The sequence below is a fragment of the Anabrus simplex genome, chromosome 1 (assembly GCF_040414725.1).
Source record: "Anabrus simplex isolate iqAnaSimp1 chromosome 1, ASM4041472v1, whole genome shotgun sequence".
NCBI lineage: Eukaryota > Metazoa > Arthropoda > Insecta > Orthoptera > Tettigoniidae > Anabrus > Anabrus simplex.
Window position 1 is genome coordinate 1,271,490,300 of NC_090265.1, and position 14,541 is coordinate 1,271,504,840.

Sequence of the window (14,541 nt, forward strand, 5' to 3'; positions counted from 1 at the left end):
TATAATGGTAATAATTTCTTGGTCATTTCTTAATTAATGATTTTCATCTCAGATGAATACGTACGTACTACTTACATCACGAAAGAACATTTTTCCTGTGCAACAGGACCCAGATAATCGTGAATTATCCCACAAACAAAGTCAGATATAGGAAATCGGAAGAGTGGAGACTGGAAGTCATAAAGAGCCACAAAAGCAAAAATACTCTTCTTCGCATTGTTTGTCAGGGTAACAATCGTTCGATTTAATAACCTACCAGCCATTTTGAACAAGTAAATAATATTTTACGAACATACAGTAGAAACACACTATATTTATATTCGTATTTATATTCGTGATGATAGTGCGGAAAAATATCAAGATATAACGAAGTACATTAACAGAGGCTAGAAGTGAAGTGGAGTAAAGGAAATATTTGTACCTCAAAGTTACTTTTTTGTTCAGCAAGAGCCGATTTTGCTTTCTGAAATCTACGCATAGTCACTCAAAGAAGAATGAGTGCATGGAATTGTATGTTCCTCGCATTTAATATTTTATCAGGCTTATATTCAGGTATTATCAAAATGTAATTCGTCTACCGTGTAGAAGCAAACCCTGCGGATACACACAGAAACAATTTATCTATAGGTTTAATTGTTTCTGAGAAATGTCTACCTGCGGGGAGCGTATGCAATACCATGTTCTCATTTTTTTTTTATTTTTTTTTTTTTAGCTACTGTACACACGTACACCCTCCTCGACAAAATCAGAAGTTAGGAACCCAGTGTCAGCCCAAGGGATTTTTTTCTCGGAGGCCAGGAAATAAACCATGTAAACCATGTACACAAAATTTATGCCTGTTTAAAGAAGGTTTAGATTAAGTTTGACCTTAGTTTTGCTTACCATATTGAAGAGCGTGAGAATATAGTTTTCAATATCTCGCTCTTTGTGATACGTAATAAACTTCTTGTCGGCAACCACGCATGTTTCAACGAAGCGGTGTTTACTTTCGCTTCTTCTGTGTACCGAATGTGTGAAGAAATCTGGATCGTTGTGAACTTCCCATTGTAAGCGTTCTCTCCAGTCCTTTTCCCAATCATCTGTTTTTTAAGAAAACAAAAGAAAAAATTAATTATATTGCTGAAGTGATGAAGTCAGTCTCTTATAATATAAAATACTAGATGAAGATCGGATTACATTCCTTTCGTATTCAATAGTCGACTATTTATTCCTATGCCTATGTCCGTCCCTACCAGCAATGACTGTCTTAATCTTTAGTGAAATATAGGCCCTGGAATATTTACACAAAAGTCACGGTTCATTTGTTGAAAAACTTCAGGCTTATCTAAATATACTAATACGACAGGAAAACAGGCACTGAGTTCGTGTTGAACCATATCGTTTCATGGTGACAGAGATGTTTTTTAACGCATTAAGAACGTGATACCGGGAGTCGAAACTGGAAAGGCGCGGAAAGTAGCTTGGGGCTCGAAGGTGGGCAAGGCTAGCTAAACTGGGCGTGGCAAGATGTGTGAGAGAGGGAAGAAGCCAGGGAAAAGGATAGAACGACCCGAATACTGTCTGGGGATACAGATACCACACTTATAAGAAGAAACGCGGCCTGAAGCAGGCCTGGCAATTTATGAAAAATTACGATAATTACTCCTGTGGACAAATTTCGGCAAAGTTAAATCAGTAGGATATTTTGTACTAATTTACTGTGTGATTCGAGCTGATCCGAAGTTCTAAGTGTAATTGCCTTTCTTAGAATGATTTGAGCGGGATGAACGTCGGAACCAAACTTAAGTTTGCGCAAAGGAGAAGCGTTTGTATCATAGGGTTTCCCCGTGTGTGGTTTCTCTGCCACGAACATATAAAGGAGCATTGAGAGAAGATGGCATTCACTGGAAAACAGACGAGGAGTCAGGGTGCGTCGTGAGCTTGTAGCAATCACATAAAGCTATTGTTAGAAAATTTAGTGTTGGTCGCTTTTTATCATTCGTAGCCTGGAGAAGAAGCAATTACACGGAGCTAGGAAGTAATATTTTAATAAATTTTCATCCAGAAATCAGTGCCACAATTTTTTAGGAATACTTTCTACTGACGATTAGTAGCTCTCCGGAACGAACTATAAGCCCGGATGAGTGACATGTTCCATAGTTTATTCAGTCCTAACCCATGATATGCTGAACTAAAAGTGACGGAAGTAAGCAAACAGGTATCTTAATTGTGTGCGTAAAGTTGGAGTTATTGGCGGTGGGGAATCTACCACAAGAGCTGATTAAGCATAAGACCTTCCTACAATCCAGCGCTCAAGCAAACGACAGCACGATGGACCATACCATGGAACTGAACCGAGGACCAGCATTCCAAGACGACGCTAGTGAAATGTTGGGCTAAATCCATACACAGTCCATCATGGAGGAGCCGTGAGGTCGCAATGTAACAGATAAGTTTGAACAAAGTTTTCTCTTAGCATGGGAGAGGGACAATGCAGCTTCGCATATTTCTCCTTGTAAATACAGTAAATGTTCATTATGCCTTAATGGCGATCATTTAAATATGTTTGGGACTAATGCATGTGTTCTCTGTGTTATCATTTGTGTACGGTTACGAGGTCGTTAGGATTAAATTAGTTGTGTTCTACAGTCATGTAAAGTAGTGTTCTTCTTATTGGGGATTAATTTATGGAAGCTGGTGGAGATGGGATCTTTGAAAATTAAAGGACGGAGGTACCTTATAAGAAGTATCGAATGGGGAGACTCTTACTGGAGTGCCAGGTGGTGGTGATTATTGTTTTAAGAGGAAGTACAACTAGGCAACCATCCTCTATTTAACACTAATCAGAGGGAAAAAATGGAAGGGATCCGACACTTCGAAAAATGAAGATATCGGCCAGAGGAAGACAAGGGCCACGAAGGGCATGAAAATGAAAGACTCCCTAGCCCTCGCAAACCTAATAGCGCCGGGGTCGGAAAAGAACAAGAGTTGACCAAGGGAGGTCGGATAGGATAGATGAAAGTGAGGAGCCTGGCACAAGTAAGTGGAAGCAATGGCAGGACTCAGCTCAGGGCCCCATGGTCGCCAACCCACGCTCCAAAGTTCAGAGCCCCTGGGGCCCCTTTTAGTCGCCTCTTACGACAGGCAGGGGATACCGTGGGTGTTATTCTACCGCCCCCACCCACAGGGGGATGGAGTGCCAGGCGACCCAAGGAATAAGATTTGGATGCTATGTTAATGTGCGTGAGTTTTAATAGATATGAAGAAAAAGCCGAGGACAGCAAATCCCAACGTTGCACTTGTAAGGTTTTTCGAAAAATAATCCAGCAAAGTAACACATGGTAGTGCACGTGGCATGAACCAGGGTCCGTTGCATGAAGAAAAGAGATTTACTGAGTATATTCCGGATATTCTGAATGGCCTGAAACGAGGTCAAGCATGTAGGCCTGTGAGTTACGAGTCTGAGGAAAATGTTTCCAGACCAGAGAGATGTGCTATTATGTTTTAGTGAGAGGCCATATGAGCACGCAATCTGTCCCTAGTGAAGGGATGAGATTTGCCTCAGCTGAGTGCTGTCTTGTACTGTCGGACGGGAAGGGAACTCATTATCCATGTGACCATAAGCAGATGTGAAAGAGGTTTTGCCGTGTAGCTATGTGCATATGCAGACAGATGAATGTTATTGTTTGAAAGAGTGAGGGGAGATGGCCTTGCCATTCCCGCAGTAAAGGTAAGGTCAATTAACGTCGCTCCAGAAGATGACCCAGAGATGAGATTACATCACCAATCACTCAAGACCAGTGTGTATTTTTTGTTTCAGATTCAGTGGAATATTTGTGATTAGTTTTTGTTGTGGTTTTTGTGTCTTAAAATTCGTGTTTGTCATTTTATTGTCAATTGCTAAAGGGGAAAGCTCGTATACATTTGGCTCATATTATCTTCAGTGTGTTTTTGGGGTGTCAGAATATCCTAAACGAAGCAGTCTTGTGGATTACGTATTCCAAATTAAATAGGAATAATTTTAATCTTAGTTTTCTTCTATATGCGAAGTTTTCTGTTGCTTAACTCAAGACGTTTAAGTACCACGCAGATAGTCGAGTCTCTTCAAACTGATCTAAATATACAATGTAATGTAACGGTCACAGGGATTCTAAGATTAATGATTTTAAACTTGTTTAGACAGGCACGGTCCTGATGCCACTTGATGGCAACAACACTAATGTATCAGAAATTATAATTAATTTAAGGGAATTTATTTTACTATCCAATTTTTATGCCTTAGTGTAATAAACTGTTTCATACAAATTTTATTTCACTGGAGTCCTCATTCAGTCACACAAATGCAATTCCTGTCCTACTTACATCTTTAAAAGATCTTATTGGTGGTTCTTAGAGACCAAATTACGGATGTTCAGCGTGCGATGTCATTGAACTAGCCAGGTCAAAAAAGGACAGGAAATATGGTAAACTGTGGCTTTTGAAGTGTAGTATTACAGAAGAATGTTGAAGGTGAGATGGAGAGATCGAATCACAAATGAAGAGATACTGAATCGAATTGGCGAGAGGAGATCGATTTGACTAAATTTGACGAGAAGAAGAGATAGAATGATAGGACACGTCTTAAGACACCCAGAATTTATTCAGTTGGTTTTTGAAGGATGTGTAGGTGGTAAGAACGGTCGGGGTAGACCAAGGTATGAATATGAGAAGCAGATTAGAGCAGATGTAGGATGCAGTAGTTACGTAGAAATGAAAAGGTTAGCACAGGATAGGGTGGCTTGGAAAGCTGCATCAAACCAGTCTATGGACTGATGACTCAAACAACGACAACGTGGCTTATTACGTGATGACCCACTTTTTTAGTGATTTATTTGTTTATAGACCCAGTACGGCACAGTATATACGGAATGGGTTATCTCAGAAACTACCGGACAGATTTTATTTCTTTCACCATTTAAAAGATAATTCGGGGTCCCATAGCTACGTATAATCCAAGAATAAGAGTTCCCATGGGTACCGTGATGTGGGCCCTTTGGCACTTTGGGATAGGCTAAAGCAGGCGAAATATCGAATTTGTCGTACAAGGATAAGACAAAGCTCATTTTAATTCTCACATCGCTAAGAACACAACCAGGAAACCAAGTTGTATGGCCCTAAAACTATTTTCTAGATATTGACACCACATTTCCCCACTGTAGCAATCAAATGAAGAAATGATGGGTCGAACCCTAGCAAGGGTTCTAGAATACAGGCCTGGTGTTCGAAGAAAGCACGTGCGTGATTGTAGCTAAGGCTAAGGAGAGATCCTGTGTAAACATTTTAAACTCATAGCTAGCGTTGATCTGCGAGATACTTATTGTTTCTGGGTCCTCATCTCCATACTTTTTATTAGCATAATAATGGTCAATACACTACCAAGTGCTGTCGCTATTTACAAGGTCGATTTATACCTAGCGTTACTCTGTCGAGATATTTATGTGTACAGGAGAAATATTTCCATACTCTTATCAACATAAGGAATTTGAATAGCGCCAAAGTGTTGTTTCACTAATTATAAAAGATTCTGCCTAAATATTTTTAAACTCATAGACAAACCTAATCTTCCGAAGTATTGTTATGGTTACTGGATCCACATTTCCATATTCTTACCACGATAACGATTGTGAATAACACCAAAGTGTTGCGTTAGCTATTTGCAGGACCAAGAAAAAGAAGGAATATCCTCCACAGAACCTGGCCACAGTCAAGACCATGGCCATCTTCATGTAATATCAAATAGCACGGTATATCAAACATCATCAGGTGCAAAAAACTTAAGTAACATTTATAAATTCCTTCTGTAGAAGTAAATGCACATTAAGTTAATGTAGACGTGATATAGGCTTTTGTGCTTATGCCGTGTCAAGTATTTCACATTCTATAAGTACGGGCCGTGAAAGCATCAATTGCTACATTAATGTATCTATCTATTATATAAAGCAAGATGTCCTGACTGACCGATAATCAACGCACAGCAAAACCTACTGGAGATAATTGCATGAAAATTTGAGGACATGTTCATACCGTAGCTTAAATGCGCACTAAGAAAGGATTTTTTTAAATTTCTATTTTAAAGGGGTGAAATGTGACTTTACATTTTTGTTTTAAATTCTTCGTTTCTGAGAAAAATATTGTTCTTATATTCATTCAGATATTTATTTTTATATATCATAAATACTATTTTAAAAGAAATTTTCTGATTTTAAATGGGTGAAAGAGGGTGATATGTGGTTTTACATTTGTATTCAATATCTCCGTTATTTGAACAATAGTGTACATATATATTCATTCAGTCTTCCAAATAATCTCAATAGTAAAGCAAAAATCTTGCATTTCTTGAAAAGTCAACGGAAATATATTTATTTTCTAGATTTTTCAGATGAAATACTTCCCTTGCGCGCATGAATCTTTGGCTTTTGCCAATTAAAATGGCCGCGGCATTTTCCAACATATAAGTGTACGCGCCAATTCACTCCGCTTCCGTGTATGTTAGGACGGTAATAAATCAAATCCTTAAAAAAAGAAAATACAATTAACAGTATATTGGCTTACATGTAGGAATGTTTGTGAGTGAATTCATGAGAAGTTGTTTTACGCTGCACTGATAGCGCAAAGGTTAATTCAACGGACTGCAAGAATGCAGGTTCGAATTTGCCTGTTGGCGGCCTTTTTTAACACAGGAATATTGTTGTATCAAGGAGATTTATTACAGTTTTATATTTTGTTAGTGAGTTATGCAGCCGCTTGCAGTTTAAATGAATTGTTTAATCCGTACAACTGGTAAAACAAGCCTGGCGAAAGCTGTACCAGTTCGGCGGCGCATGCGTCTATTGTCGAAGATATGTCACTCATGTTGACGAAGGAGGCAACTTGCATAATACTGTCGACCAGTAATGAAGTGAGTGTAATAGAACTCTTGAGCAATAAGGGTTTGAACCTTGGCAATCCTTGCTAACAACTACTTCTCCACAGAAGAGTACAAACATTTCATATCAGAAGATTCAACGTACTGGTGTGTGATATTTCAAGGAGACAGCTAAATAACAAGACTGCAGCGCGATAACTTCTTTTTCACGCACACAGCATAATGGCAGTAACTTATCTAAACATTAATGGTGAAGTGTTGCCACATTAACATTGTTTCTATTGTAGGTGACGGTGCGTGTCTATTTAGATCTCTTTCTTACATTTTATATTCTACTCAGTTACGGCATAAATAAGTTCATGAAGCTATTGTTTCGTAAGTTGTCTCCATTTTGTCCGAAAATCATCTTGGTAATAACTATTCCTCCTCAGAAGAGTGCCGACTTTTCGTGTCAGAAGATTCAACTTACGGTGGAACATGTGAGTTGATGGCAGCAGGCAAAATATGCCCATTCACCTTTGAAGTTTATCGTGATCAAAAGTTATACTGGACATTTAGTGCTGAAGCTAATGCCTTAAAATGATTGCGATTTACTGGTAATCTCTCTAACGGACATTTTGAAGTACTGTATATGAACGTCTGTGCGAAGAAACAAGTGCTTCATTCGTTGTTACAGAAGTTTCTGAAAAACGTCGTACTCGATACTCAAATGCTACGAGACAAATACAATTTTAAAAAGCAGCAGCCACATTTTTACAGAATAATCCTTCCGCACATACCATTGCTGCAAGTAAATACCAAAAGAAAAATCCCCAAGTCCACAGAGCAGCAGCGGACACGTACCAGAAGAAGAATCTCAAGGTTCATAGAGCAGCGGCAGTCACGAACCAGAAGAATAACCCCAAGGTTCATAGAGCAGCGGCACTGACATACCAGAAAAATAATCACGAGGTTCATAGAGCAGCGGCAGCTACACACCAGCAAAATAATCGCAAATATCACAGGACAATTCAAAGGCGATATGACCAACATCACCCTGGGGTCCGAAAATAAAGGCGATTGCGTTCAGGTAAAATTAAGTTTCGTTCCGGGATGTCTTACGATCTTGAAATGAATTAGGAAGATAACAGCTTGATAACCATTGGTACAATGATCCATAAATGCCAATTCTGCAATGCTCTTAAGTGGAGAGATGAAACACCAGGCATGTGTTGCGATTCTGGCAAGGTTCAGCTGCCACCACTCTAATCTCCACCTGAACCATTGTACAATTACTAATGGGCGCCCATCCAGATCACGGTAATTTTTTGATCGAATTAGAAAATATAGCAGCTGTTTTCAAATATCATCTTTAGGTGCTAAGCAAGTCATCCAACCCGGCTTTATGTCAACTTTCAAAGTACAAGGTCAAATTTAGCATTCCATAAGCAGACTGTTGCCAAATGCTCATCAAGATCCTTGATTTTTCCAGATTTACTTCAATGAGACGGCTAATGTAATAAATGAAGCATTGCTTACATATTTTGATCCAGAAGAAATAGATTATAAATCGGTCGACACGGTATTACAAACGGACGATGCTGTCAATTATCCAGTAGAATTCCTATATACTCTTAATCTCCAGGATTCCCATCTCACTAACTTCGTTTGAAAGTAGGATCACCTGTAATGTTGTTATGTAACCTCAAACCACCTAAGTTGTGCAATGGCACTAGATTACGTGTGAGGGGGTTAAAGAAATAATAGAAGCTACTGTTAATGCAGGGTGTTCTCCAGGAGAATTTAATTTAACAGCGAACTAGGAATACACGTGAAACTTTTCAATTCCGGCCGAAGCCGAGACGGGAAAACACATCATTTACGTTCATTTCTTACATTTCTTACCAAAGTCGATGAACGCATAAGGTTGGTTCGGTCGACTTCAAAAGAAAATGGGAAATAAAATAATATAATGGGACATAACTATGACGGGAGCGAAGCCGCGGGCAAAGCGCTCTAGTACATATATAAAATAACTTGTCCTGACTGACTGACTGACTGACTGACTGATTCATGATCGCCCAGCCAAAACTATTGGACATAAAGAAATGTTGGGAATACATTCATATTATAATGTAAGTTCTCGCTAATGGAGGATTCTTGGATATTCCGTCACTAAGGGGATGAAAAGGGGGGGGTGAAGTTTTAAAATGAGTGTATCTATATCTCGAAAACTGAACAGTCAAAAGACATGAGCATTGGTATTTGGAATTCCCTTTAAAAATAAAGATGTATTTTGTATCGGAAAATTCTGTTAACTTGGGTGAAAAAAAGGTGAAACAGGGGTGAATACCTTTCATCTGGATACTTATATCTCAAAAACTGAATATGTTACAGTCATGAAAATTGGTATTTGGAATCTCCTTCAAAAACAAAGTAACATGCATTTTTTGTTTTTTGGAAAATCTACTTATGGGGTGGTGAACAGGAGTGACAAACGGGGTGAATTCTTAAACCGATTGTATCTCAAAAACATAACATGTTAGAGACGTGAAAATTGATATTTGGAATCTCCTGTAAAAGTAAAGGAACACACATAATTTGTTTCCTGAAAATCCACTTAAGGGGAAGCGTAAAAGGAGGAAAATTTTTAAAATTACCATATATCCATACTAATATTATAAAGAGGAAAAATGTGTATGTTTGTTTGTAACAGACTCAAAAACTACTGAACCTATTTTAGAAATTACTCCACCTACAGAAGGCTACATTGCCAGTAACATGGGCTATATTTTATTTTCAAAATAATTCTAGGGGGGGGGGGCGATGGGGTGTGATATAATAATATAAAAATAATAGGCTAATATAGGCGAAATCGAATTTGTCATACAAAGACGAGACAAAGCTCATTTTAAGCCCCTTGACACAAAGAATAAAACTCGGTAAGCTCTACGGGACTGAAACCCATGTTATAAGGCCCTAAAACCAACCATTTAGGAGATACTGGCACCACACTACCCCTGCTCTAAGAATCGGATGAAGAAATGAACTGCCGTAACTATGGCAACGTCAGCTTCATTATTCTTACAGCAGCGAGATTATCTACACTATATAACAAAAACCTAACATGTTACAGACATGAAAATTGGTATTTGGAGTTTCTTTCAAAAATGAAACAACATAAATGTTTAGTTTCCAGAAAATCCACTTAAGTGGTGAGGAGTAGGGGACGGTCTGAAAGAAGTGAGGAAGGAGTGAATTCTTTATGTGAGGATACATACAGTGTATCTCAGAAACTGAAGATGTTACAGACGTTAAAACTGGCACTTGGTATTCCTTTAAAAATAAATGAACACACTTTTTTTGAAAATCCACTTAAGGGGGTGATAATATTTTTTTTAAAGCTGTGAATTATTAGAATGGGTATCTTCTTGTTCTACCGCTTTGCCCACACCTGTCGGGTTGCGGGTGCGAACTGTGTCGCACATGTGGATTGGGCTCTGTTTTACGGTTGATGCCCTTCCTGACGCAACCCTATGTGTATTGATGTAATTACTATTTTGTGTTCCTGTTGTGGTTGGTAATTTGGTGTTGAGTGAATATGAAAAGGAGAGTTTTGGGACAAATAAAAACATCCTGCTCCCAAGCCAGAAGAATTAATCACACGCGATTAAAATCCCCGAACCAGCCCGGAATCGAACCCGGAACTCTGTGAACCGAAGGCCTCAACACTGATCACCCAGTCAAGGAGTGAGGCAGTTTTTAAAATGAGTCTATCTACAGTATCTCTCATAAACGTAACATGTTACAGGCGTAAAATTGTTATTCGTAATTCCCTTTAAAAATAACGAAACACGTACTTTTTGTTTTCGGTAAATCAACTTAAGCTAGAGATCTAAAAATAAGTGAAGAAGGAGCTGAATTACCTTTATGAGGATACTTATATCTCAAGAACTAAGATGTTACAGATATGAAAATTCGTATTTAGAATCTCCTTTAGAAAACTTTTTTTCTCGACTTAAAAGACGACTGTTTTTCACATGTAGAGTTCCATGTCGCATGCTCCGGATTTAGCTCTGCCAGTAGCCTGGTCATCTTAGCCCCAAAAGGCAATGCTACAAACGTGGTTTACAAAGAGATTCTGGAGTAAATAAAATGCAATTTTTCGATGAGTTTTTATACTTTAGGGATTTTTAGATAATGTCTTATTGCGGTACCGAGGGACAATTAATTTTTATCAAATTACGAAATCCTAACGAGTGAAGCCGTGGGTAATAGCTAGTACAATATACATATCCAAAACTTAACTTGTTACAGATGTGAAAATTGGTATTCTTAATCTCTTGTATTTGTTTGTTTCCGGAAAAGACAATTCAGCGGGGGGGGTATAAAAAGGACTGAAAAAGGGGTGAATTCTTCCTCGGCTCTACGCCTCTGCATTCGGGAGACGGTACAGGGCTGGACTTCATGGCTATCCTCAACCATCGGTTGTCCTGAGAATGATTTTCCGCAGATTTCCATTCTTCTGCACTAAGGCGAATGCCGGAACAATTCCTAGTATAGGCCATGGCTGCCAACCCCCTCACCTTCTCCGAGCATGTCATTCACCGTAACGAATCTCCAGCCTGCGAGACAGACTCACCCTTCAGGAGAGGAATGAAACCATTTTAGTAGTAGAGAAAGCGAATGACGGGATATCTAATATGAAGCAAACACATGCAGAATGGACGGTACTTGTTTACTCACCTACATGCTACAAATGAAGGGAGGAACCATACGGGCTAGTATGCAAAATTCTTCTATTTCATTATAATTCTTTTTTACAGAGGCTAGTTGAAATGTTAGCGCACTTGACCATGACCTTATTGTCAAATGGCATCGCGCCCGATCATTGTAAGAAGGGATGACCCCTATTTTCGTCAATATAGACCCTATTAAATAACTATACATTAATACATTGAAAGCACTGTCAAAAAAAGAAGCGATATATTTTGCACTAATATATGCAGGAATATCAAATTTGGACGCAAGAAATTCACTAAGAACTTAGTAAGACAATTCGCGTTTCATTTAAAGACATATCTTTTACTGAAATATTATACCATTCTTTTTCTTAATATAACTATGGAAATGGGAGAGATATTAAATGGGATATGAGACAGAGATAATGCTTACGTATAAAATACTTGTAAGTGAAGATTATTCTTCACAATCAAAAAAATGTAATGGTGGTGAGTTGTAATGAATAAAAATCATAATATCATATTAAAATGAAATAAATAAAGGAGTGCATTTTGTAAGAAAACAGTGAACAAATAAAATGAACGTTTCCAGCACACGAAAATAATTGTAATTGTATAAACTGAAAAGTATGCAGTAATCTTAAACAATGCACTAGTTTTACACAAAAATAAGAATTTTGTAGCCATTCAAATAATTGGAGGAATCTAATCAAGGAAAAACAGAAACTGAATAGTTCTTCATTACTGTTAATAGGAAGGGATTTTCATTTCTGGCTTCTCAAATAGCTGTCTGGCCTCCTAGTTGCCTTCTTAGGCTGCCCTGATTTTCTGCGAGTTTTAATTCCCTCCGTGCCCTCTTCCTAAACTCTTATCTAAAACCAAATTGTGTCTTCTGAGTGATCGACCGCTGCAGGAATATTTGATATCGGACGACCACATACCCACCTTGGTCACCTCTGATGTATGAGGCATGGCGGATGACGTGTGGGAATCGGTAGGTGTAACGCATTTTTTACTCCATCCACTTGAAGGAGTAGGGAGCGTTATTTCAAACTTCCATTCACTGCGGAGTTATGACTTGTTCATGCACGTTCCATACGGTCGATTGAGTCCGAGTCTTCAAACACTCCCCAGCGCACAGACTGTGAAGAAAGATGGCAGTAAGACGGTAGAGTAGAAACAGTGGAAACTTGTAACAGTCACCGACTACCGAATCATTTTAACGTCTGTATGCAACTCCGTTCTTTTGGCTTTTTGGAAACACTGAATTACATCAGATATCCGTATTGGTGCGAGACTGATCATGATTACTATTCGAATGGGTCGAGGTGCTGCGTGTTATTCTATATTGCCAAAAATACACCACAGGCCAGATGTCATTCACAGGGGAAAATGTGCTAGGTAGGTCAGTCTTTTCTTACCTGACTGCTTACCATATGAACTTCGATATGTGACTCCCATAGATAAGAAATTGGTTTTCGTCTATTACAGATCGAAACTGAAACCTGGTTCTATTTCAAAAAATTTCGATGGATGCCTTTCCATCTTCGGAATAAATTGCCATTAAAAGGAAATAACCAGATGATCGAGTACTAAAAACTTAAGAAAAGTTAAAAACTGCTGAGGTAGTAGTATTGGAAATGGCTGTTTTGAACAACGTCGAAAAATTTGAAGAACGTGTGTGTGAAATTGGTGGTATTTTGACGGATATTCAAACTGAAAATATGGCACTTCATTTTAAATTTTTCGATGAAAATGTAGTATTCTCTGTTGTATAATGTTCATTTTTATGTAAATATAAATAGACATATGAAAAAATGAAATGGCGTATGGATTTTAGTTCCGGGAGTGCCCGAGGACGTGTTTGGCTCGCCAGGTGCAGGTCTTTTGACTTGATACCCGTAGGAGACCTGCGCGTCATTATGAAGATGGTGATGGTGGTGATTTTTGTTTTAAGAGGAAGTACAACGAGGTAATCATCCTCTCATGATGAAGATGAAATGATGAAGACGACATATACACCTATCCCCCGAGCCAGCGAAATTTACCGATTTACCGATTCTCGACCCTGCCGGAAATCGAGCCCGGGGCTAATCATTTAGCCATGGAGTCAGTGAGAAACATGAAAGTTTCTTATCATTTAACTAGCTGATGTACCCGTGCTTCGCTATGGAATTCTACATTGTATACAGAATTCTAGGAGGCTGGTTGGCCGAGGCGGTAAAGGCAAGCTCAGTTCGCCCGGAAGGCCGTGGGTTCGAATCCCCGTCAGGAAGTCGTAAAATTTAAGAAATGAGATTTCCACTTCACTCAGCCTACACCAAAAATGAGTACCAAGTTAATTCATGGGGGCAAAGGCAGCTGGGCGTAGAGCTAACCACTCTACCCCATCAAGTGCCGAGGTTACGGATAGTAGAAACCTTTACCTTCCACCCCTCCAAGGGTCTTCATGGCCTGTACGGAGAAGACTGCTTTAAACATAATTCTAGGTTAGGTAGTGTACACGTTGTGAGCAAGAATGTATTAAATTGAAAAGCTCTTAATGTTACTCTAGAAACGCGACGGCGATATCACCAAACATCTTTTCTCATATGAAGACCGAGTTAGGGAATTTTCACTGTAATGCATACCGCTTGCATACCATCAGTCACAATCAGGTTGGGAAGCTTTCATTTTAATGGTAGACACTCACTCTCCACCTGCCTTTTAACATCCTCAGAAAGAGTGTCTTACTGGTTTTCCCAACTGAAATAAACAAACATTACAATGACGTCAGTAGGAATGGCGCAGTTAAAAGCAATGCTTTCATATGAAATACTCGATCAAATCACAAACCACACATTTTCTCACTTTTAACGAACAGGTCTAAGCTCCAGATATTACAGTCCAAAGTTCCAGAGCTGGGATGACCGAGCCGCAGACAGCCATGATCCGTGA

General features: G+C 38.9%; 1 protein-coding gene across 1 annotated transcript in view; it reads right to left on the bottom strand.

Moving 5' to 3' along the window:
* LOC136858689 (A disintegrin and metalloproteinase with thrombospondin motifs 12) overlaps positions 1-14,541 on the bottom strand; it is a 477,582-nt gene that overhangs the window by 322,756 nt on the left and 140,285 nt on the right. The window contains exon 5 of the mRNA XM_068225727.1: positions 883-1,079. Within this exon, the coding sequence (XP_068081828.1) occupies positions 883-1,079 (197 nt within the window). The remainder of the gene's footprint in view (positions 1-882; positions 1,080-14,541) is intronic.